Here is a 22,059-nt window from a genome sequence, read left to right as displayed (position 1 = left end):
GGATTGATTTTCTTTAGGATTAACTAGTTTGATCTCCTTGCTGTCCAAGGGACTCTTGAGAGTCTTCTCCAGCATTGCAATTTGAAAGTATCAATTCTTCAGTGCTCAGCAGGGAATATGGGCATATAATATTTGAGTCCCTGTTTTCATTTATTTTATATACCCAGGAATGGTGTTACCGAGTCACATAGTTATTCTATGTTTAGCTTTTTGAGGAATCACCAAATAAATTACATTTTTGAATGGATAACATATGCTCACAGAACAAGTCTTCAGAAGTGGAAGATTATACAATGAAAAAACTTCTTTTTCACTCCTTTGTCTCTAGCCTTCATTTCCCCTCCCTAAGGGCAATTCATATTACTTTTTATGTTCTTTCAGAAATAGTCTATGAACTTATAAACATATATATGCATTCTTTCCTTCTACACAAATGTCAGAATCACTGTAAACACGTTTCTGAATTTTTAAAAAACTAATTTATCAATGTATCCTGGAAACTCTTTGATATTTGCACTTAGAGAGATGCCCATTTTTAAAAACAAAATGACAGTATTCCAAATCCATGCCATAATATTTAAACCAGTTCTCTTTTGGTGGGCACTGAATCATTACGGACTTCCCTGGTGGCTCAGATGGTAAAGCGTCTGTCTACAATGCGGCAGACCCGGGTTCGATCCCTGGGTTGGGAAGATCCCTTGGAGAAGGAAATGGCAATCCACTCCAGTACTGTTGCCTGGAAAATCCCATTGACAGAGGAGCCTGGTAGGCTACAGTCCATGGGGTCGCAAAGAGTCGGATGCGACTGAGCGACTTCATGTTCACGAATCATTTCAAATTTTTTGCTACTCCAAAATTCCAAAATACCTATTTTGCTATGTGTGCTGACGCACATAAGTTGTTTTTCACATTGGTTAGAAAAATCTCAGAAGTAATATTTTTGGTCTTGAATACCAAGTATTTGTTATTCTGTGTGTAAAAGATAGTTCCCTTGTATCTTTGTCTTTTTTTTAAAAGCAAAGATGACTTCAAAATGTAGACATTTAGAAATGTCCTATAAAAATCTTCTATCTTTGGACAAAACATTCTTGAAGAGTCAGTTTGTAGAAATCAGACTACTCACATTTTCTTGTTCTTGGGACTCTGTTAGTTCTTTGCTTTTTTTTTTCTTTTTTCAATGTAGCAGTTTTTTAATTTCCTTAATGATGAAATTTTTAAATTGTGTTCAGGAAATTAGCAGAAATGACTTAGATTTTCACTGCCATAAAAAAACAAAGGGCTCTGGAATTTTAAACTATAAAATTGTTGCTAAGTTTAAGTCAATGATGAGAAAATTTTATGTGCTAGCATGTCCAGTCTCCCTTCTTGATCCAGTCCCTAGAAAACAATGGTTCCTGGCTGCTAAGATTTCTAACCTCTTCTGAAACATCCTGACAACGCTGAGGTGGTGAAATGACAGCAGTTGGTGTAGGGCAAGAACCTGAGCCCCTACTGTGCAGAATTATTTATGATTTTAAATGCAAAAGAAGAGCTAGTGGGCACCAGGTCATCATGCAGGTGATCACTTTATCCACTTTAGTTCAGAACAATTTTATAAAATTGCATTCTCAGGCCTTTTGTTAAAATAAATTTTTCTTTCAAAATCCACTAACTCTCACAGCAGTGTTATGTACGATAGCTAGAAATTGGAAATAAATGTCCAATAATGGGGAGATGATTAACTAAATTATGTTATAGCCACTCATGGATATAACTTCTTACAGCCACAGAACGACCACTGTGATCGCTTCCTAGCAAAGTACTTCTGGTAGGCTACAGTGCTAAAATGGCCCTAATGCAAAGCTGCAATCACAAGACAATCACAGATGTGGCAGACTGGTACTATTAACTATTAAATTTTTCTCCTTAAATGTGTTTACTTCCCCCCTCAGCAACTGGAGATATGAAGGAGGCCTTGCTCTAGGATGATGCTCTCACAGAGGAGTAAGGGCACAAAGATATCAGCTTCTTAGATTTAAGGAACTGGGTAGAGATCCTTTGAGTTGAAGCAGGAGTTTAAAGAAATAAGAGTGATAAAGAAAATGTGGTACATATATACAATAGAATATTACTCAGCCACTAAAAGGAATGAAATTGGGTCCTTTGTAGAGACGGACCTAGGGACTGTCATATAGAGTGAAGTAAGTCAGAAAGAGAAAAACAAATACTGAATATTAATGCATATATGTGGAATCTGCAAAAAATGGTGTAGTCATTTTTACAAAGCAGAAAGTAGAGGCACAGACCTAGAGAACAAATGCATGGACACCAAGGGGTAAAGGCAACAGGATGAATTGGGAGATTAAGACTGACATATATACAGTATTGATACTATGCAGGCAGGCTGAGTCCCTTCAGGCATGTCTGACTCTTTGTGACCCAACGGACTGTAGCCCTCCAGGCTCCTCTATCCAGGGATTCTCCAGGCAAGAATATTGGAGTGGGTTGCCACGCCCTCCTCCAGGGGATCTCCCCGACCCAGGGATCAAACCCACATGTCTCAGATCTCCTGCACGGACAGGCGGGTTCTTTACCACTAGTGCTGGTACCATGTAGAAAATAGATAACTAGAACTTACTGTATAGCACGGGGAACTCTACTCAATGCTATGTGGTGACCTAAACGGGAAGGAAATCCCTAAAAGGGGGGATATATGTATATGTATAGCTGGTTCACTGTGTTGTACAGTAGAAACTAACACAGCATTGTAATGCAACTATACTCCAAAAAAATGAAAGTAAAATAAAGAAATGAATGAGACTCAGGGCAGGGACCCTGTCCTTTGTCCTCAAGTAGAATTCCAGGGAGAACAGGACAGGCCCTATTCGCTCTCAAACAGGATATGGAGCCACGAGGATCTGAGCCTTGCTTCCAGGGAACACCCAGAAATGATTATCAGCCTACAGGATGTGGAAGCAATAGAAGAGAAAGGACAGAAAGGCAGGTTTGAAAGGAGAAGGCTGAGGCCCCCAGGCTACATAAACAGATGCCAGAACAGGCTTGAGCCAGATCCATACTGAGCGCTAGGAGCCCTTTCCCAAAGACCCAGGGCCCCGAGAGTCTATACCAAGGATGTGGGAGAGGAGGAAAGACCAGGGAGCATCCTGATGGACTGAATATGAAGCAGAGATAACCACAAATCATTGAATTTGGTCACATTTATCAGGAAGTAACTAAACTAATTTTCCTTCTATTGTATAGAAGTAAAACTTGAGACAGAACTCCAACTGAGTTTTGGGAAAAGGAAATAAATTACAATTCAGAAAGTATGTCTATATATGAATATGGACCAAAAAGAAAATAGGAAAATATAAAGCAAATTGTCAAGGTGGTGAGAATGTGGGATCTCTAATATTTTTAATTTTTGTGATTGCTGAAATGCTCTCTGTCCCTTTAAAAACAGAGCCCTAATTCAAGCAGTGGCTTTCCTCAGGCTTCCCTCCTTGCTCTTCTCTCAGGTAGAATCCCCTCCTCCTTCCCCTCCCCCTCAGCATGGTGCAGTCAGAAGAGGGGTCTTCTGCTCAGAGTAGGGTCTCAGGATCTATAAGACAGCCTCAGAGGAGCTCATTGTGCTTCTCCTGTGATGAGACACTTTACTTTTTGAGAATTTGAGATTTACAGATCATATTTCATTGTCATAAACATCAAGAGCTGGTATAAATCCTCTCATTGTTGTAGATTTTGCAGCAGTGAATGTTGCCAGAAATAATAATTGTGGTTGGGGCTTCGTGTTTCTTTATGGGGAGAATTGTACTCTACAGTGGTATCAGTTATGGGAGAGTTGGTCTGTAGCTTCTCTGTGGTTTGGGACATGGCCCATTTTATTTTGTGTTTGGCAAATCTTTTCAAATGCAGTAAACCTTTCTGGACTTCAAGTTCTTTCATCTGCAAATGAAGGAGTTGGTGAAAATTATTGCTAGTCCACTAGAAATGCTGGTTCTATTTAGCACGACTTTGCATATTATATGTGAGACTTTTATAGATAGGACATTGCATACTGTGTGTGCACACACACATCATTTTTTTCACTGGTTGTTTTTTGAAAATGGCAAGCTTTTAAAAAATAATTTATTTATTTTTATTTGTTATTTATGGCTGTGCTGGGTGTTCGTTGCTGCTTGTGGGTGAGCTTTCTCTAATTGCAGAGAGCAGGGGTTACTCTGTAGATGCTCTGCGTGGGCTTCTGCTGTGGAGCACAGGCTCTAGGCACGTGGGCTCAGTAGGTGTGGTGCGTGGACTTAGCTGCTCCATGATATGTGGGGTTTTCCCAGACCAGGGATTGAAACTGTGTCCCCTGCATTGGCAGACAGGTTTTGTTTTTTTTTTTTTTTTTTTTTTTTACCATCGAGCCACCAAGGAAGCCCCCAAAATGGCAAACTTAAATGTAAGAATGTTCAGGGTTAGTCCAGCATGTGTAACTTAGACTTCAGTCTAGGCTTGATAACCTTCGGCAGGCATGTCCCTCAGTGCAAATAAGACGTCTCAAATAAGACTTGGAAAAATCTCTTGTGAAACTTCACTACAGCCCAGTTCTTTTCATTCTCATTTTAAAAAAAAGAATCTTTCCTTTCTTTCCTCTCTCTGCCAAGGCATGTGCTTAGACTCAAAATGATTGCTGGCCTCTGCCTGGTATTAATCTTTTTGCTGAGAAACCATTTATCTAATTTTTGGAATCAAATAAGAGCAACTAAATGATCTAAACCCAAACTTCTCCTGCCACATTCTGTCATCTCTGCCTTAATGTAACCTCTTCTCCAGGAATTTTAAACAATTTGGAGGTTATCCCACAAGGTAAAATGTGAAACCAGCCATGGGCATACTTAAATTTCATATTTTTCTTCTTTTTTTTATTGTAACTGCAGCTTAAATTTCTTTAAGACAGTGATTCTGAAACATACCCAACGTGTTCTTTCAGCTTGGTATGCAAATTATAGGATATGGTAATAATAGGATGTAGATTTTTCTTTAAACCTAAGAAATTTTTATCTATCAAGCAATTACTTTGAAAAAATGAAAGAAAATGTTCATCTGATTAAAAAAAAAATTAAGGTAAAATATCTCTCCTAGATTTCTGGGAGAACTGAGAACATTTCCTCTTCCCTTGGAATGAGCAAAGCTTTGTAGTCAAGCTACAATGGTACAAGGTAAAGAGCACAAGTTGAAGTCTAAAGACATGATCTGAGCCCGGGTTACACTCATCAACAGCTGTATGATGTAGGCAAGTTACCATAATCACTCTTGGCCTCAGCTGCCTCATCTACAGAATGGAAATCATTTGCAGTCATTTCATGTGAGAACTGATGAAAGAATTAAATAAAGGAATGCATAAAAAGCATGTTGGGTTGGAATGACTCAAAAGTGATTTGATAACATTATTAATCAATCAACAACCAGTGATTTCAATTAGAAAGCTTGTACACCTTCAAATGCCTAAAGTTAAAGCAAAACTGAACTTACATTATGTTTCGGAATACATTTTATTTTATATTTGGGAGGAAGGTGTAATCCAGTCAATAATAAGGAATCCAAAAATTGATTCCTATGAGGAGTCAGCTGTAGATTTCTGGCAGGACACCTCTAGAAAGAGTTTCAATCATCTGCCTCTACTTGTCACAAAATGAAGATACACCAGTCATAGGGAACCAATGTAAGTTGTCCTTGTCCAGCAATAGTCATCTAATAATTTAAAATGGGGCACATTCAACACCCCTTTAAGAAAAAACTTGTTTCTAGCATAAATATTACTTTCTAAATAATTGATAGATATTAATAGTATTAGTTTCTAAATAGTTGAACCAGTCACCCTAAAGGAAATCAACCTTGAGTATTCACTGGAAGGATGCTGAAGTTGAAGCTCCAGTACTTTGGCCCCCTAAAGTAGAGAGCTGACTCATTGGAAAAGACCCCAAGGCTGGGAAAGATTGAAGAAAGGAGGATAAGGGACAACAGAGGATGAGATGACTGGATGGCATCATCGACTCAATGGACATGAGTTTGAGCAAACTCTGGGAGATAGTGAAGGACAGGGAAGCCTGGTGTGCTGCAGTCCATGGGACTGCAAAGAGCTGGACACAACTTTAGTGACTGAACAACAACAACAATAAATAGTTGATTTGAGAATTGTGATTCTTTATCCCTGCTCGACTTTAGTGTGAGCTAGCTCACTTCCAGATGATGAATATCCTGGAAATAACATAGTAATTTCTTACATGAGCTGGTCCTTGACAGTTTTCAAATTGCTTTCACATCTATTCATATGGGTTAGGTAAAGCAGATATTATTATTCTCCTTGTTGGTGAAAAAAATGGAGTGCCCAGAAAGGCAGAAGTGATAGATTCGAAAGGTCATATGCCTGTAGACAACAGAGCTGGGAAGAACCCAGATCTCCAGACATCCGGCTCCCAATTACTTTCAGACTCTCCAGAGGAGGTTCCTCATACCATCACTCATGGCCAAACTGTAAGCATCATCTGGCACTATTCTATAGTTGTAGGAAGCATGAAGAGTTTGAGAAATTTTCAAAACTGTATTTTCCAATGCAGTTTAATATCAAAATACAGACGCATTTAAATCAACTTCCTATTTCACTGCATGTGTCAACCTCGCAGTGATAACGGTGCAAAATGCACTGTTTCACTTACAAATTTTTTACCAGGGCAGCAAAACCATGCATGTGAAGGTTCCATAAGCAAAAATGGCTTCATCCTCAGAAACCATCCATGTGTGGCACACGTGGTTTTACGTTTTCTAGTTGGCTCAATCGGTTATACTCTGTCTTTTGGCTTATTGGTACATGGTACAAAGAGTCAGTGTTAGGCTGTGGATTATGATTTCTTCTCCCTGATCTCTAGTCCTATTTGAGCTGTCAAAGACAGACTTCTAGCTGGTTGAGAGCTGGTCGCACCCCCAGGACAGTTTTGGTTTTTAGAGCAGACCTTTTGTTTTCTGCAGAGATCCCCACAGCTATTTTTGGTTCAGCACTGGTGAACAATATTCTGAGGCTCTAGGTTATGAATCAGAACATGGAGGCTTGGCCTGGTTCTGTAAAGAATTATGGATGCTGAGAAGGAACCAGGAAAAAGTAAGGAGGTCAGAGAACTCATTATAGGAACTGGTGTGGGGCTGCCAGCGCTGGTAGAAAAGTTAGCAATTTAAAGACTCCGATCTCTCTAAGGTGGGAGGGCTCTGGAAGACAGCCTGTGTTCCTCGGTCAGGCTGGCCGAATACTGATTGCTGTTTCCCTCCATCTGCTTTGTGCTGAATTCTATTCTTTTTCCAACAGCCAAAATTATACTTGTTGCTAGGCATGTGACCCTGGCAGGGCAGTTCTGAGACTGAGAAGAGTGGAAGGAAGAGAGAGGGGTAAGCTTGGGGATGGCCCATGATGGCTCTCAGTGAGAAGGAGGCTGTCTGCAGCCTCCTTTTACCTTTTTCCTAAGAATACAAGCTCACAGGTTTGAAATTATTCCATAAATAAATATTTTATAATTTGGAATTAACACAGGAAATGAACAATAATGTGGAGACACAGACAAGGGGGGAAATGTGAAATATGATTCCGGGATACGTGTGTGTGCCCACTGGAAGTCTGAATGAGTGATACACATGCCACTTTGCAGTGACTGTCGAAGCAAGTGGGACTGTTGTGAGATCAATGTGAAATGACACACAGCGAATTTGAAATTTGATGATTTCGTTTCCCAGTTTCTACAGAATGAGCTTGAAATGGCCCATCTTTAATGTGCTCTGTGAACTCCCAGGCATGAGATAAAATCTGCAACAGATGCTACCTTGCCAGGCTCTCTAACCATGGATCCCAGGGTCACTGGGAAATGTTCCATCAGAATATATCTTAAAGTTCTTTCCAGCTCTAAAAAGTGCTATAATTTTAGAAGAAGTGCAAATTTCAGAAGATAAATTAATATGCTAAGGAAAAATATCCTTTCAGGTTCCGAACAGTTAAAAATAAATCTTACAGATACTTATTAAACCATATACTATAGGGAACTATTAACTGGGATGAACGAAGCTGAGATTCATCCTACTCTGATTAGCTGATCACAGCTCCAGAATTCGTGATTCACTGCTCAGCCCAATGAGCTCATTTGTCAACTAAATGTATTTTTGTGACTTATTTCAATTTCATGAAAAAATTATTTTTCTTTTTTGTTCAATGTGTGTTAGAGACCAAGAGGACACTCCTGCATCAATAAAATGCAAGAGTTGACAGAAATATAATGCAGTTTTGTAAACATAAAATTGTTCCCTAAAACTGGGAGACTGAAAAGGATGCAAGGAATCTCTGTGTGTGTGTATGTTTAACTGTAAACAGACTGTTTTTAAGTTATCTCAGAAACAGTCTTATGGTGACTTTCTTAATAAAAGCATTTGAGAAGGCAAAGAATAAAGGTCATCTGTAAAAACACAGACTGTCATTAATATTTATAGCCATCTATCCTGTTCTAGGGGCTTCCCAGGTGGCGCTGGTGGTAAAGAGCCTGCTTGACAATGCAGGAGACTTTAGAGACACAGGTCCAATCCCTGAGACGTGAAGATCCCCTGGAGGAGGGCATGGCAACTCACCCCAGTATTCTTACCTGGAGAATCCATGGACAGAGGAGCCTGGAAGGCTACATAGGGTTGCAAAGAGTTGAACACAACTGAACCAACTTAGCATGCATGCTGTTCTAGATGAGTACTACATCATCTTGGCTGTGCCCTGGAATTACTTGTAAACATTTATAAAATAAAAGTGCCTGGGTTCCCCTTCAGGAAATTCTGATCCAGTAAGGCTGGAGTGGAGCCAAGCCCTCTGTGTTTTTGTGAAATGGTGATTATGATGCGTGGAACAGGTCCTGCAGCATGGGTGAGTCTTGCGCCGCACTGCCCAGAGGCCCTCACTGTGGGCTCAAGACAGCCATTCCCTCAGCTGCTGAGAGCGCTGGCTGCTGCCCCTCACCACTCATGCAGGGTGGTCCTTCTCAGGAACTGACCTCCAGAGGCCAAAGGAGCCTGCCTCACTCAAGGTCATACCCATTTCCCGGAGTCAGCCTACATCCAATGACTGGTCAAGGGGAGGACAAGATTATAAAGGCCCAAACTGCTGGCCTCAATGTGGAGCCACCCTGAAGTGGCCTGGAATCCTGTCAATGAATGGGAGACACAGGTGGCACAGTGGTAAAGAATCTGCCTGCCAGTGCTGGAGAAGCAAGAGATGCCTTTTGGATCCCCAGATTGGGAAGATCCCCTGGAGTAGGAAATGGCAACCCACTCCAGTATTCTTGCCTGGTAAGTCCCACGGACAGAGGAGCCTAGTGGGCTACAGTCCACGGAATTGTAGAGTTGGACATGAGTGGGCACGGAGCCAAGCTGCCAAGCTGCTATGGGATGCACTTGGTCTGAAGTCCAAACACCTGGCATCAAAGCTGTTTTTGCCTTCTGCTCTTAGTGTCCCAGACAAGGCACATCACCTCTTTCATCTGTTTTAACTTTAAAAATGGGGCAAAGAAAAAGATACATATTGCAATCCCCAGACCAATCACTAAAAAAATGAAAAAGTATTAAATGCTAATAAAGGCATCAAACAGAAAAAAATAAAAATGTACAGCAACAATAATAACAACAACAAAACTATATGATTTACTTTCAAGAGAAGTTGTGAAAATTCAATAAGAGTCTGTAGATAGAAATTGTGAATTATATAAAATGCTGTGAGCTTCCCTGGTGGCTCAGTGGTAAAGAATCTGCCTGCCAATGTAGGAGACACGGACTCAATCTCTGATCCAGAAAGATCCCATAGACCCTGAAGCAACTAAGCCCTTGCACCGGTACTATTAAGCCTGTGCTGTAGAGCCTGGGACCCACAGCTAATGAGACTTTGTGCTACAACAAGACAAGCAACGGGAAGCCCATGCGCTGCAACTAGAGAGCAGCCCCCACTCGCCGCAACTACAGAAAAGTCCATATAGCAACGAAGACCCAGCACAGCCATAAATAAATAAATGAATATTTTAAAAATGCTGGTAGTTGCCATTGTAAATTGTTCTTAGGTCTAAAAAGCCCCACATATTTATATGTGAAAGAAGATATTAAAGTACTACATGGCACTGGAAGTAAAAAAATGGTTTAAGCTCCAAATGTATACGTACTTAACATTCTCCACTGTATACGTTCAATGAATTGAAACAATAAAATGTAATGATTTTCTTGGGCTTCTCTGGTGGCTTACTCAGTAAAGAATCTGCCTGCAATGCAGGAGACCTGGGTTCCATCCCTGGGTCAGGAAGATCCCCTGGAAAAGGGAATAGCAATCCACTCCAGGTTTCCTGCCTGGGAGATCCCGTGGACAGAGGGACCTGGTGGGCTACCGTGCATGGGGTTGCAAACAGTCAGACACGACTGAATGATGAAACCACAACCAGTGATTTTCTGTATTTTGCTGTTCCTATACAGAGCTGAAATCAGTCATAGAACAAGCTAGTCGCACGTGTCAAGACAATTCAGCAGGGAAAGAATAGACTTGTCAAAAATGCTGCTTGAACAACTGAGTATTCCACATACAAAAGAACAAAGTTAGACCTCTATCTCACAGCATACACAAAAAGTAACTCAAAATTAATCAAGTCCTAACTATAAGAGCTGAAACTATAACATTCTTAGAAGGGAACAGGATAAATCTTCATGATTTTGTACCAGACAATGGTTTTCCAGCTATGAAGCCGAAGTACAAGCAATAAAGGGAAATGAAGATAATGAACTTCATCAGAATTTAAAACTTTTGTGTTTCAAAGGACAGTATCAAGAAAGTAAAAAAGAAAACACAGTGAATGGAAGAAAATATTTGCAAATCATAAATCTGATTTGTATGCAGAATATATAAAGAACTCTTACAACTGAATAATAAAAAGACAACATAATTTAAAAACGGACAATGATAATACATGAATGGTCAATAAACAAGAAAATACGCAGTATTATCAGTGACCAGGAAAATTCAAATCAAAACTACATGAGAAGCCATTTTACATCTACTAGGATGACTATAGTCAAAAAGAGAGAGAATTGTAACTATTAGTAATGATACAGAAAAATTGGAAACCTCATATACTATGGGAATGTAAAATAGTGTTGCCACTTTTGAAAACATTCTGACAGTTCCTTAAAATGTTAAAATGTTAAAATGTCCTTTAAAATGTTAAACATAGAGTTACTATATGATCCAGTAATTTTACCCCTAAAGTAAAGAAAACATGTCTGCACATAAAAACCAGTACAGAATATTTACAGTAATAGCCAAGAAGTAGAGACAAACCAAGTATCTACCAACTGATGAATGGATAAGTCCTTTTATATGACACATATACAAATAATGGGATATTACCTGACAATAAAAATAAATGAAATACTGATACATTTTATAACATAGATGAGCCTTGAGAGCATTTAGCTAAGTGAAAGAAGCAAGTCACAAAAGACCACATATTGTATAATTCCATTTACATGTGGCATTTCTAGATGCCACAAAGACCAGGCAAATCTACAGAGAAAGAAAGTAGATCAGTGGTTGCCAGGGGCTAAGAAATGGAAGAATAGGCAGTAACTGCTAATAGGTATGGAGTTTCATTCTGGAGTGATGAAAATGCTGTAAAATTGATTCAGAGATAGTTGCACACAACCCTGTGAGTATACTAAAAATGACTGAATCATCCACTTTGGGTGCATTATATGGTATGTGAATTATATCTTAATAAAAGTGTTATTAAAGAAAACAATCACATGAGCTGAAAAAGACAGAGGGTAACAAGAATTTTAATATAACCCATGGGAAAATGTTTTGACTATTTTGCTTTGATTTTTAAGTGAACACAACTCACTGTCTGCCTTTAAATAAATCAAATCACAAGTCTAATGCGTGGGAAAGAGACTGGCCAGGAAAAAATGGCTGCTCTGGGAGCATTCAGAGTCCCTCAAAAACGGACTCAAAAATTCTCAGCGACTGACGCAGATTCAAGGACTCAATAACCTACTGCTAGCTGAACAAAAGTCATGTCTGCTAGGAAAAGACAGTATTTTTAAAATGGGCTTTCGAAAGTCATTTTAGCAGTAAATGCAAGAACTTCTGCAGTAACAGCTTATACCAGAATGCTAAAAAGCTTACCTGTGAGCTTTAAGTATCCTCTGAGCAATGGCATCACCAATCTTGTTGAACACAACTCTGTCATCAGAGCAGCTTATGAAAAACTGGTTCTATGCAAAATAAATGAGATAATTATATAATAAATTTCTATCTTAGAAGTATGCATGTAAGGAAAATGTGGTATATAATTAAAAAATTACACTGATATTAAAAAAATATGTATTTCCCTGAGCAGATATGTTCTGATCCTGATCTCACTATGGGTCTCATGCAGTTCTAAACAATATCACTTATATCATCTTCCACACAACTTTTTGTTACCACTTCCAATTCTTCTAAAGTATTGGGCTTCTCTGGGTCCCAGATAGTTTGAATCCAATCATAAGGCAAACCATTCCACATCACAGTAATCCAAGTTTATGCCCCAAGCAGTGATGCTCAAGAAGCTGAAGTCGAATAGTTCTATGAAGACCTACAAGACCTTCTAGAACTAACACCAAAAAAAGATGTCCTTTTCATCATAGGGGGTTGGAATGCAAAAGTAGGAAGTCAAGAGATATCTGGAGTAACAGTTAAGTTTGGCCTTGGAGTACAAAATAAAGCAGGGCAAAGGCCAACAGAGTTTTGCCAAGAGAACGCACTGGTCATAGCAAACACCCTCTTCCAACAACACAAGAGACAACTCTACACATGGACATCACCAGATGGTCAATACTGAAATCAGATTGATTATATTCTTTGTAGCCAAAGATGAAGAAGCTCTATACAGTCAGCAAAAACAAGACCTGGAGCTGACTGTGTCTCAGAGCATGAGCTTCTTATTGCAAAATTCAGGCTTAAATTGAAGAAAGTAGGGAAAATCACTAGACCATTCAGGTATGATCTAAATCAAATCCCAAAGCCCTTATGATTAGACAGTGGAGGTGGTGAATAGATTCAAGGGATTAGATCTGGTAGACAGAATACTTGAACAACTATAGATGAAAGTTCGTAACACTATACAGGAGGTGGTGACCAAAGCCATCCTCAAGAGAAAGAAATGCAAAAAGGCAAAATGATTGTCTGAGGAGGCCTTACAAAGAGCTGAGAAAAAAAGAGAAGTGAAAGGCAAAGGAAAAAGGGAAAGATATATCCAACTGAATGCAGAGTTCCAGAGAACAGCAAGGAGAGATAAGAAAGCCTTCTTAAGGGAACAATGCAAAGAAATACAGGAAAATAACAGAATGGAAAGGCTAGAGATCTTTTCAAGAAAATTGGAGATACCAAGGGAACATTTCAGGCAAAGATGGGCACAATAAATGACAGAAACAGCAAGGACCTAACAGAAGCAGAGGAGATTATAAAGAGGTGGGAAGAATACACAGAAGAACTAATAAAAAAGGTCTTAATGACCCAGATAACCATGATGGTGTGGTCACACCTACAGCCAGACATCCTGGAGTACAAAGTCAAGTGGGCATTAGGAAACATTACTATGAACAAAACTGGTAGAGGTGATGGAATTCTAGCTGAGCTATTTCAAATCCTAAAAGATGATGCTGTAAAAGTGTTCAAGAAGCCAGCAAATTTGGAAAACTCAGTAGTGGCCACAGGACTGGGAAAGGTCAGTTCTCATTCCAATCCCAAAGAAAGGCAATGCCAAAGAATGTTCAAAGTACCATAAAATTGGGCTCACATGCTAGCAAGGTAATGCTCAACTCCTTCAAGCTAGGCTTCAACAGTATATGAGCTAAGAACTCCCAGATCTACACACTGGATTTCAAAAAGGCAGAGGAACCACAGACCAAATTGCCAATATCCATTGGATTATAGATAAAGCAAGGGAATTCCAGAAAATACCTACTTTGGCTTCATTGACTATGCTAAAGCCTTTGACTGTGTGGATCACAACAAAATTAAAAGTTCTGAAAGAGATGGGAATACCAGACCACCTTACCTATCTCCTGAGAAACCTGTATGCAGGTCAAAAAGCAACAGTTAGAACTGGACATGGAACAATGGACTGGTTCAAAATTGGGAAAGGAGTAGGTCAAGGCTGTATATTGTCACCCTGCTTATTTAACTTGTATGCAGTGTACATCATTCAAAATGCCAGGCTTGAAGACTCACAAGCTGGAATTAAGATCTTGGGAGAAACATCAACAACCTCAGATATGCAAATTTGTTGTTGTTTTTGTCTTTCAGTCACTAAGTCTTGTCCAACTCTTTGCAACCACATGGGGACTGCAGCATGTCAAGTTTCCCTTTCCTTCACCATCTCCTGGTGTTTGCTCAAGCTCACTTCCGTTGAATCATTGATGCCATCCAACCATCTCATCCTCTGTTGCACCGTTGTCTAGATGATACCACTCTAATGTCAGAAAGCAAAAAAGAACTAAGAGCCCAAGAGAAGAGTGAAAAAGCTGGCTTGAAATTCAACATTCAGAAAACTAAGATCATGACATTCAGTCCCATCACTTCATGGCAAATAGATGGGGAAAAAGTGGAAACACTGACAGATTTTATTTTCCTGGGCTCCAAAATCACTGCAGATGGTGACTGAAGCCATGAAATTAAAAGACATTTGTTCCTTGGAAGAAAAGCAGTGAGAAACTTAGAGAGACTATTAAAAAGCAGAGATATCACCTTGCCAAAAAAGGTCTGTCTAGTCAAAGCTATGGTTTTTCCAGTAGTCACATACAAATGTGAGAGTTGGACCATAAAGAAGGCTGAGCACCGAAGAATTGATGATTTCTAATTGGGTGCTGGACAAGACTCTTGGGAGTCCCTTGAACTGCAAGGTGATCAAACTAGTCAATCCTAAAGGAAATCAACCCTGAATATTCACTGGAAGGTCTGATGCTGAAGGTGAAGCTCCAATACTTTGGCTACCTGATGCAAAGAGCCGACTTATTGGAAAAGACCCTAATGCTGGGAAAGATTGATGGCAGGAGGAGAAGGGGATGACAGAGGATGAGATGGTTGGATGGCATCGCTGACACAATGGACATGAGTTTGAGCAAACTCCAGGTGATAGTGAAGGACAGGGAAGCCTGGTGTGCTGCAGTCCATGGGGTCACAAAGAGTCGAACACAACTTAGTGACTGAACAACAGCAACATATCATCTTAGTCAAGTAGAAAGCTGAACAATTGTGTAATTATGCAAATTCCTTGTAGATTAAGTTTTTAGAATGGTAGGAACATTCTGAACTTAGTAGGGAAATCAGGTTTTCCAGACATACTGTGTAGGTGCTTATGATCAAAAATCCTATATTGGCAAACATTCTATCTCATGCAAAGTTTACTTTCTGAACAGGGTAGATGGCAGAATCCTGGTTTAATTTTCTCCACTATTTCCTATTATCTTCTTTGGCCTTATCACATTTGTTTAGTTCTCTTACTATTCCTGAACTTCTATTTTAAGTAGTTATAAATCTCTCTTGCAAGTATGTTGTACTATATAAATCAATCAATAAAATGGAAAGAGAAATATTTTTTTTTTGCTTTAAGTACTTCTGCTTATAAATTCATGCATCATTATTTAAAACTGTTACTAAAAAAAACCCAGGTACAAGATTATTATTATAATGGTATGAAAGATTTAGCTGCTGCATAAAGGATTGTTGAAAATTAGGTACAAATATTATGAATATTACATATTCTATTTGCTATACAGATTGTTTTAACACACTTGTAATTTATAAGTATAGTCATCACAGAGTAACCTCTACTAATCATCTTAAGATAAAGTGATAAATAGGCAATAACTCAAAATAGGATTATCATCCTTTGGCCACATTATAATTTTCACTATTGCACAAGCTTTTAAATTTCAGTGCATAAATCTGTTAACAGCTTCCAAAAGACAAACTTAGAAGAAGTCTTTGCTCAAAAACTCATTTGAGAATATGTTTCCACTTTAGGGCAGCAAACAATCAAAATCTCAGGGGCTACCAAACCATGTTTGTTCTTCTGAATTCCTATCACAGAGAAGCTTAGCATTCCTCAGCAGCTGTAACACACACTCACGTCCTTCAACTTCTCCTTTTTTGGATACAGGAGAGTGCATGCCAACCGCCTACTTTGGCTACAGGCATTTCAACCAAGTTTACGTCCATAGCCATGTACATGGCACATGGCATTACTGACCTTGTTTACTGCCATGGTAACATTACAAAGAAAAGCCGATTTAATCTATGAAAAAGAGACAAAGCAAAAGCATGCAGGGCAATGGATGAACCAGCTATTAACATCTTGCATTCGTACTGAACAATTGTTGAAATTGTAATACTAACAGTATTAGTTTTACTAAACTCTAGACTTTATTTAGATTTTACTAATTTTCCCACTAATGTCCATTTTCTGTTGTATGATCCCATCCAGGATACCACACTAAATGTAGCCTGCTAATATTTTTAATCAGCCTTCTCTTTCTCTAGGCCTATGAAATAAATTAAGCTCCAATTCTTTCTCACTTGCCTTTAATGAATTATTACTTCATGGAAGGGAAGGGCTAGGACTCAAGGAGAAGGAAAGTGGGGCTAGAATGTTTTTCCCCAGCAACTCCATCTCTTTATTGAATTTGTTACAATATTGCTTCTGATTTATGTTTTGGTTCTCTGGCCATGCGGGCATGTGAGATCTTAGCTCCCCAACCACGGATGGAACCCACAACTCCTGCATTGCAAAGCACAGTCTTAACCATTAGACTGCCAGGGAAGTCCCTCACCACACATATTTTAAAATTCAGTGGGAAAGAAAAGACTAAAATAAAGAGGATAGATGTGCTCTGAGCTATTTTTCCATGGTCACGACTTTTTATTTTTAAAGGCTATTCCAAGTGTTGGCAGCTGGCTTCAGATCTACTTTGAAGTACGATTAAGGTTCCCAAACTAGTGCCTGCAGATTTTCTCCTAGTCTCTACACACAAACTCTGGGATCTGAAAAAGCTTTATAATAAATAGTAGTTGACACTGAATTGAAGAAGGTGGTACCTGCCCTCAATATTCTTACTTCTCCCTTTTCCATGTTCCTTTTCCTGCCTCTCCCCGCTCCAACATCCCTGAACTATGGCATCCAGTGGTCTCTACATTAACCAGTTAACAGCTTACCCCTGCATGTGCTCTCCTGAGGCAGCACACACCTCATCTTTACACCCTCCAACTCAAGCCAGATCAAAACTTACATCTCCATGGTGGGATATTTCTGGCTAATAACATTATAAATTGATACATTCTGATAATAAGGACTTGGGGAATTTCTATTAGAGTCCCAAGTTAATGAAAATGCAGAGTGAATGTCAGGTATGCCAGGGAAGTCAAATTTCAGGTGACCTCTTCACATCTTAACATGCGCTCATTAATGGAGCAAGTCCTGAGTGGGGACCCTGCACTCTTTGTGTGATATTACAGGAAGGCAGATTGTCATACCAATTTAATGAATAAGACTTACTTCTAGGGATTTCCCTGGTGGGGAAAAAAAAGCTAGGAGTCCACCTTGCAATGCAGGGGATGCAAGTCCCATCCCCGGTCGGGCAACTAAGGTCCCACATACCGTGGAGCAAGTGAGCCTGTGGGCTGCAATTTATGAGCCCAGACATTCTGGAGCCTGTGTGCCTCAACTACAGAGCTTGCGTGTCACAACTAGAGAGACCATGTGCCACAACAAAAAGATACCACATCATACAACCAAGGTCCCACATGCCACAACTAAGACCCAATTCAGCCAATAAAAAAATAAATGTTTCAAAAAGACTTACTTCTATATAGATATAGTGCTTGCTGTTCTCTATCACATAGACATAAGCAGCATGGATGGATTCTTCATGGTACTTGATACCAGCAGACCAGTCAGCAGCAGAGCGGAGTAACTATAAGGCAGCAATCAGAAATGAGCAAATGTAAGACAATGGAGATGATACCAGAGGAATTAATACAATGAAGTCCACCTTTTTTCTTCCAAACAGCTAAGTGATCACAGTGGCTTGTGTGACATGTGTGCACTGAGGGAGAGAAGGTGGATAGGGAACTGGTCCTTAGATATAATCCACACTAAAGAAGCCCAGCTGGAAATCCAGTCCTCAATATATGCTCTTCCACCCAGGATTATTTTCACTCATGACTGGAAATCAGGAGGTTGTGTTTTCTAAAAAGAGCATTTCAGAAGCACCTCTTTTGGTGGCTGTGAGTAGGGTGGTCGTTTGTACTCTTCATTCCATGATGGCCCCACAATTATACCAGAATTCTGGTGTATTAATAACACTTTTACTCTCAAAAGTGTCCTGGTTTGAATCATATGATATGGTCACCCCAGCTCTGACTTGATAATGTAATTACTCTTTTCCCTCAAATATATATTGTTCAGAACCACTGTTGTTCATTTGCTAAGTCGTGTCTGACCCTTTGCGACCCCATGGACTGCAGCACACCAGGCTTCCCTGTCCTTCACTGTCTTCTGGACTTTGCTCATACTCATGTCCATCGAGTCGGTGATGCCATCCAACTATCTCATTCTCTGTCACCCCTTTCTCCTCCTGTCCTCAGTCTTTCCCAGCATGAGGTTGTTTTCCAATCTTTTCCAATGAGTCAGCTCTTTCACATCAGGTGGCCAAAGTATTTTAGCTTCAGCTTCAGCATCAGTCAGTCCTTCCAATAAATATTCCTAAAGGGTTGATTTCTTTTAGTATTGACTGGTTTGATCTCCTTGCTGTTCAAGGGAGTCTCAAGAGTATTCTCCAGCACCATAGTTCAACATCGATTCTTAGGCACTCAGCCTTCTTTATGGTTCAACTCTCACATTTGTATATGAGTACTGGAAAAACCATAGCTTTGACTATACAGATCTTTGTTGGCAAATTTCAGAATACTACATTCTAAAATACAAATAGATTCATTTGGACACTTAACCTTGATTCTGATTTTAATTAACTGTCTGATCCTTGATGTGTCACTTCAACTATCAAGTTTCTCATTCATACCGCCGCCTCCCTCTCTTCAGACACTCACCTGCTCTCACTTGGATTACAATAAGAGCTTCCAGCTCAGACACCTAGTATATGGTAAATACATGAATGCACAGTGAGACTGCCTGGGTTCAAAGCTTAGCTCAACTACCTAGTGGCTTTCATCTTGGTCAAGTTCCTTAACCTCTTTGTGCCTCAGATTTGTTCGATAAAACTGAGTATCCACTTTGCAAGGTTATAAGAGGATTCCAAGAATTACTGTGCAGTTTGCAGAAGGAGGCTGAGCACCTAGTAAGTGGTACATAAGTATTTGTTGTTATTAATGAGAGCCTTAGGGGATGCATTTGAGCTGTAGCAGATCATTCCATAGATGCTTCTGACTATAGCTATGCTACAGTCTGGCCACATGGAAGGCTTTTTCAACACTAAGAATCCATTGGTTGTAATTTTTTTCAGCATTCTAACCACTGTTTCAGTATACTGTTGGGCATATAGTAGGTGCTCAATAAATACTTATTACTTGACTTTCCTTAAGCAATAGAATGTTATCATAGAAGAATCACTATAAAAAATATATTCACTAATCCTGATTTGAAATGAGTGCTGAAACTGTTCCTCTTGAGGTCAACTGAAATTAAAAATAAAAGAATAGCCCATACTTACTAGAAATTTATAAAATGATCCAATACAAAATCAGTCTTATGTCTGTTACAAATAAAAGGTCTGGTAAAATTCTTGCTTTAATCAATAACTTTAAAAATTGCACATACTGATATAAGACTACTGAAATCCAAACCTAATACTAAAACTGATTGTGCCATGCTCAGAATGTATTTCTTTATTCATTATGAAGTACTTATCATAATATAGCTCCCCAAAAAGCATTTTATTTAATGCTATCTGATGAGTATGTATAATGAAATTAGAAAATTTAACTATTAGCAAGAATAGTAAAATATCTCAGAAGGAAACTTACAAGGAAAACTTAGATAAATATAATGCACACTGGGAAAGTATCTTGATTCACATAATCTTCACCATTACTGTTCATCAGCATAAATAACAAAGGTTAAAAAAATAGAGGTTTCAATTCTTTCTTCACTCAAATTTATGTTGAATTTTGTTGCTAAGGTGCATGGCTCTGAAAATGCAGGTCATCTTGAGCAGATTCTTTGGCCACACATCCTGATACAATTCTATATTACTTTGTCAACAATGCGTAAAACTGCAGAGTGTACTGGAAAGGTAGGAACACTTGAGGCCTGCACTATCACTCTGCACTTACTAGCTCTTCGCCTTGAACAAGTCATTTTAATATCATGGAGGCTTGATTTCCTCCTTTGAACGCTTGCGATTGCTCTGTCTGTCCCTGTTTTTCTCTCTCTCATACACACACACTTGCCCACCCACACACTCCCACACAGAGCTGCTGTAAAGAAAAAAAAAGGCATGACAAACACAAAGCATTGTTATACAGCACACAGTAGATATTTGATATATGGTAGATCTACCTTTCTAACGGCTTCCCTGGTGGCTTAGATGGTAAAGAATCTGCCTGCAATATGGGAGACCAGGATCAATCTCTGGGTTGGGAAGATCCCCTGGAGAAAGGAATGGCAATCCATTGCAGTATTCTTGCCTGGGAAATCCCATGGACAGAAGAACCTGGCAGGCTACAGTCCATGGGCTCACAAAGACTCAGACACGACTGAGTGACTAACACACACACACACACACCACCCTAAAATGTTATGAGCAAAGTTTATATTCTACCCTTGGTGGTAATGTCCTAGTCTTGCCCTCATATCCGAACACCTTACATTTTCTTTACTTTCTCAGTTTCAAAATTTGCTCCTTCAAAGATTTAATAAACTTATTCACATAAGATATAAATCAGGAGTGTCGAGCAAGGGTCAACTCAAAGGTCAAGTCTGACTGATTCCAAGTGGCTTCCTGGACAGCTATGTTGAAAAGTGGATTCTTGGAACTAGACACATGGGGGAAGAAATCTGGGTTAATGGCGAATGGCGGCCAGGAGGGAAAGCATGAAGGTCACATATCTGCCATCTTTCCTGTGAAGGATAATGGTAAATGTTTTCCTTTCTAGAAGCAGTTAAATGTTTATAATAAGTACATTTGTAAGCCAAAAGAAGACCATTTTGTCATTAGCCTGTGGGAGAGCATAAATAAAGTAGAGGGAAGCCCCACCCCTGATGCCTATAAAACCATACAAGGTAGATGGTTATCTACACCCTGAGGAGGTTTAGCATTATGTATCTTATTGTCTGAATCCAAATATCATTTTCTCAAAATGAAAACTCATTTAACTTAAAAAAGTCATCATTTTTGGTTAAACTTGAACATATCCTTCAAATAATACAGGAAAAAATTACTTGAGACTATTACTCATTTATTATGATTTTGATTAGCTAAAATCTATTTATCACCACAAGATAATTAAAAATATGAATTTCTCTTTTACCACTAAACCAGGGGCCCTAAGGTTATGTACAAATCAACTCCACTGCTTTAAATGATTGATAAGCTAGAAAATTTGTAAACAAATCTAGCAAGAAAGCCAAAGACATTTTGATTGACTTACTTTTGTTTTAAATTTAAGATTTACTCACTTCTTTTCTTAACTGACCTGACCAACTTGTTTTAACATGTCTGTTTCAAACCAATGTAACTGAGACAAACCTCAAACTCCCCCTTACATACACAGAAATGTGGCTTATCTTACTGCCCCAAGTATGTTGAGATTCATATCTAACCCATGCTTTTCAAATCTCAAGTTTGAATACACAATTTTAAGGTACACGTATGCCCTTTTTAAAGGACATATTTCTAATTCTGTGCTTTAGCCTCAAGACTGTAACTATAACCAGTCATTTTCCTTTGTACTGTGTCCTGTTTTTTGACTTAAAGGATAACCTTCTCTTT

The 22,059-nt window shown here is 39.1% G+C and overlaps 1 protein-coding gene across 6 annotated transcripts in view; it reads right to left on the bottom strand.

Annotated features, from left to right (window-relative positions):
* PLD1 (phospholipase D1) overlaps nt 1-22,059 on the bottom strand; it is a 227,832-nt gene that overhangs the window by 45,457 nt on the left and 160,316 nt on the right. For all 6 annotated transcript variants that reach the window (XM_055569071.1, XM_055569072.1, XM_055569069.1 and 3 more), the window contains 2 exons: nt 17,914-18,024; nt 12,197-12,285 (listed from right to left, as the gene is read on the bottom strand). In XM_055569071.1, the coding sequence (XP_055425046.1) occupies nt 12,197-12,285; nt 17,914-18,024 (200 nt within the window). The remainder of the gene's footprint in view (nt 1-12,196; nt 12,286-17,913; nt 18,025-22,059) is intronic.

This window comes from Bubalus kerabau, chromosome 2, assembly GCF_029407905.1.
Source record: "Bubalus kerabau isolate K-KA32 ecotype Philippines breed swamp buffalo chromosome 2, PCC_UOA_SB_1v2, whole genome shotgun sequence".
NCBI lineage: Eukaryota > Metazoa > Chordata > Mammalia > Artiodactyla > Bovidae > Bubalus > Bubalus kerabau.
Note: the sequence above shows the minus strand (reverse complement) of the source record. Positions and strands in the feature narration are given on the sequence as shown.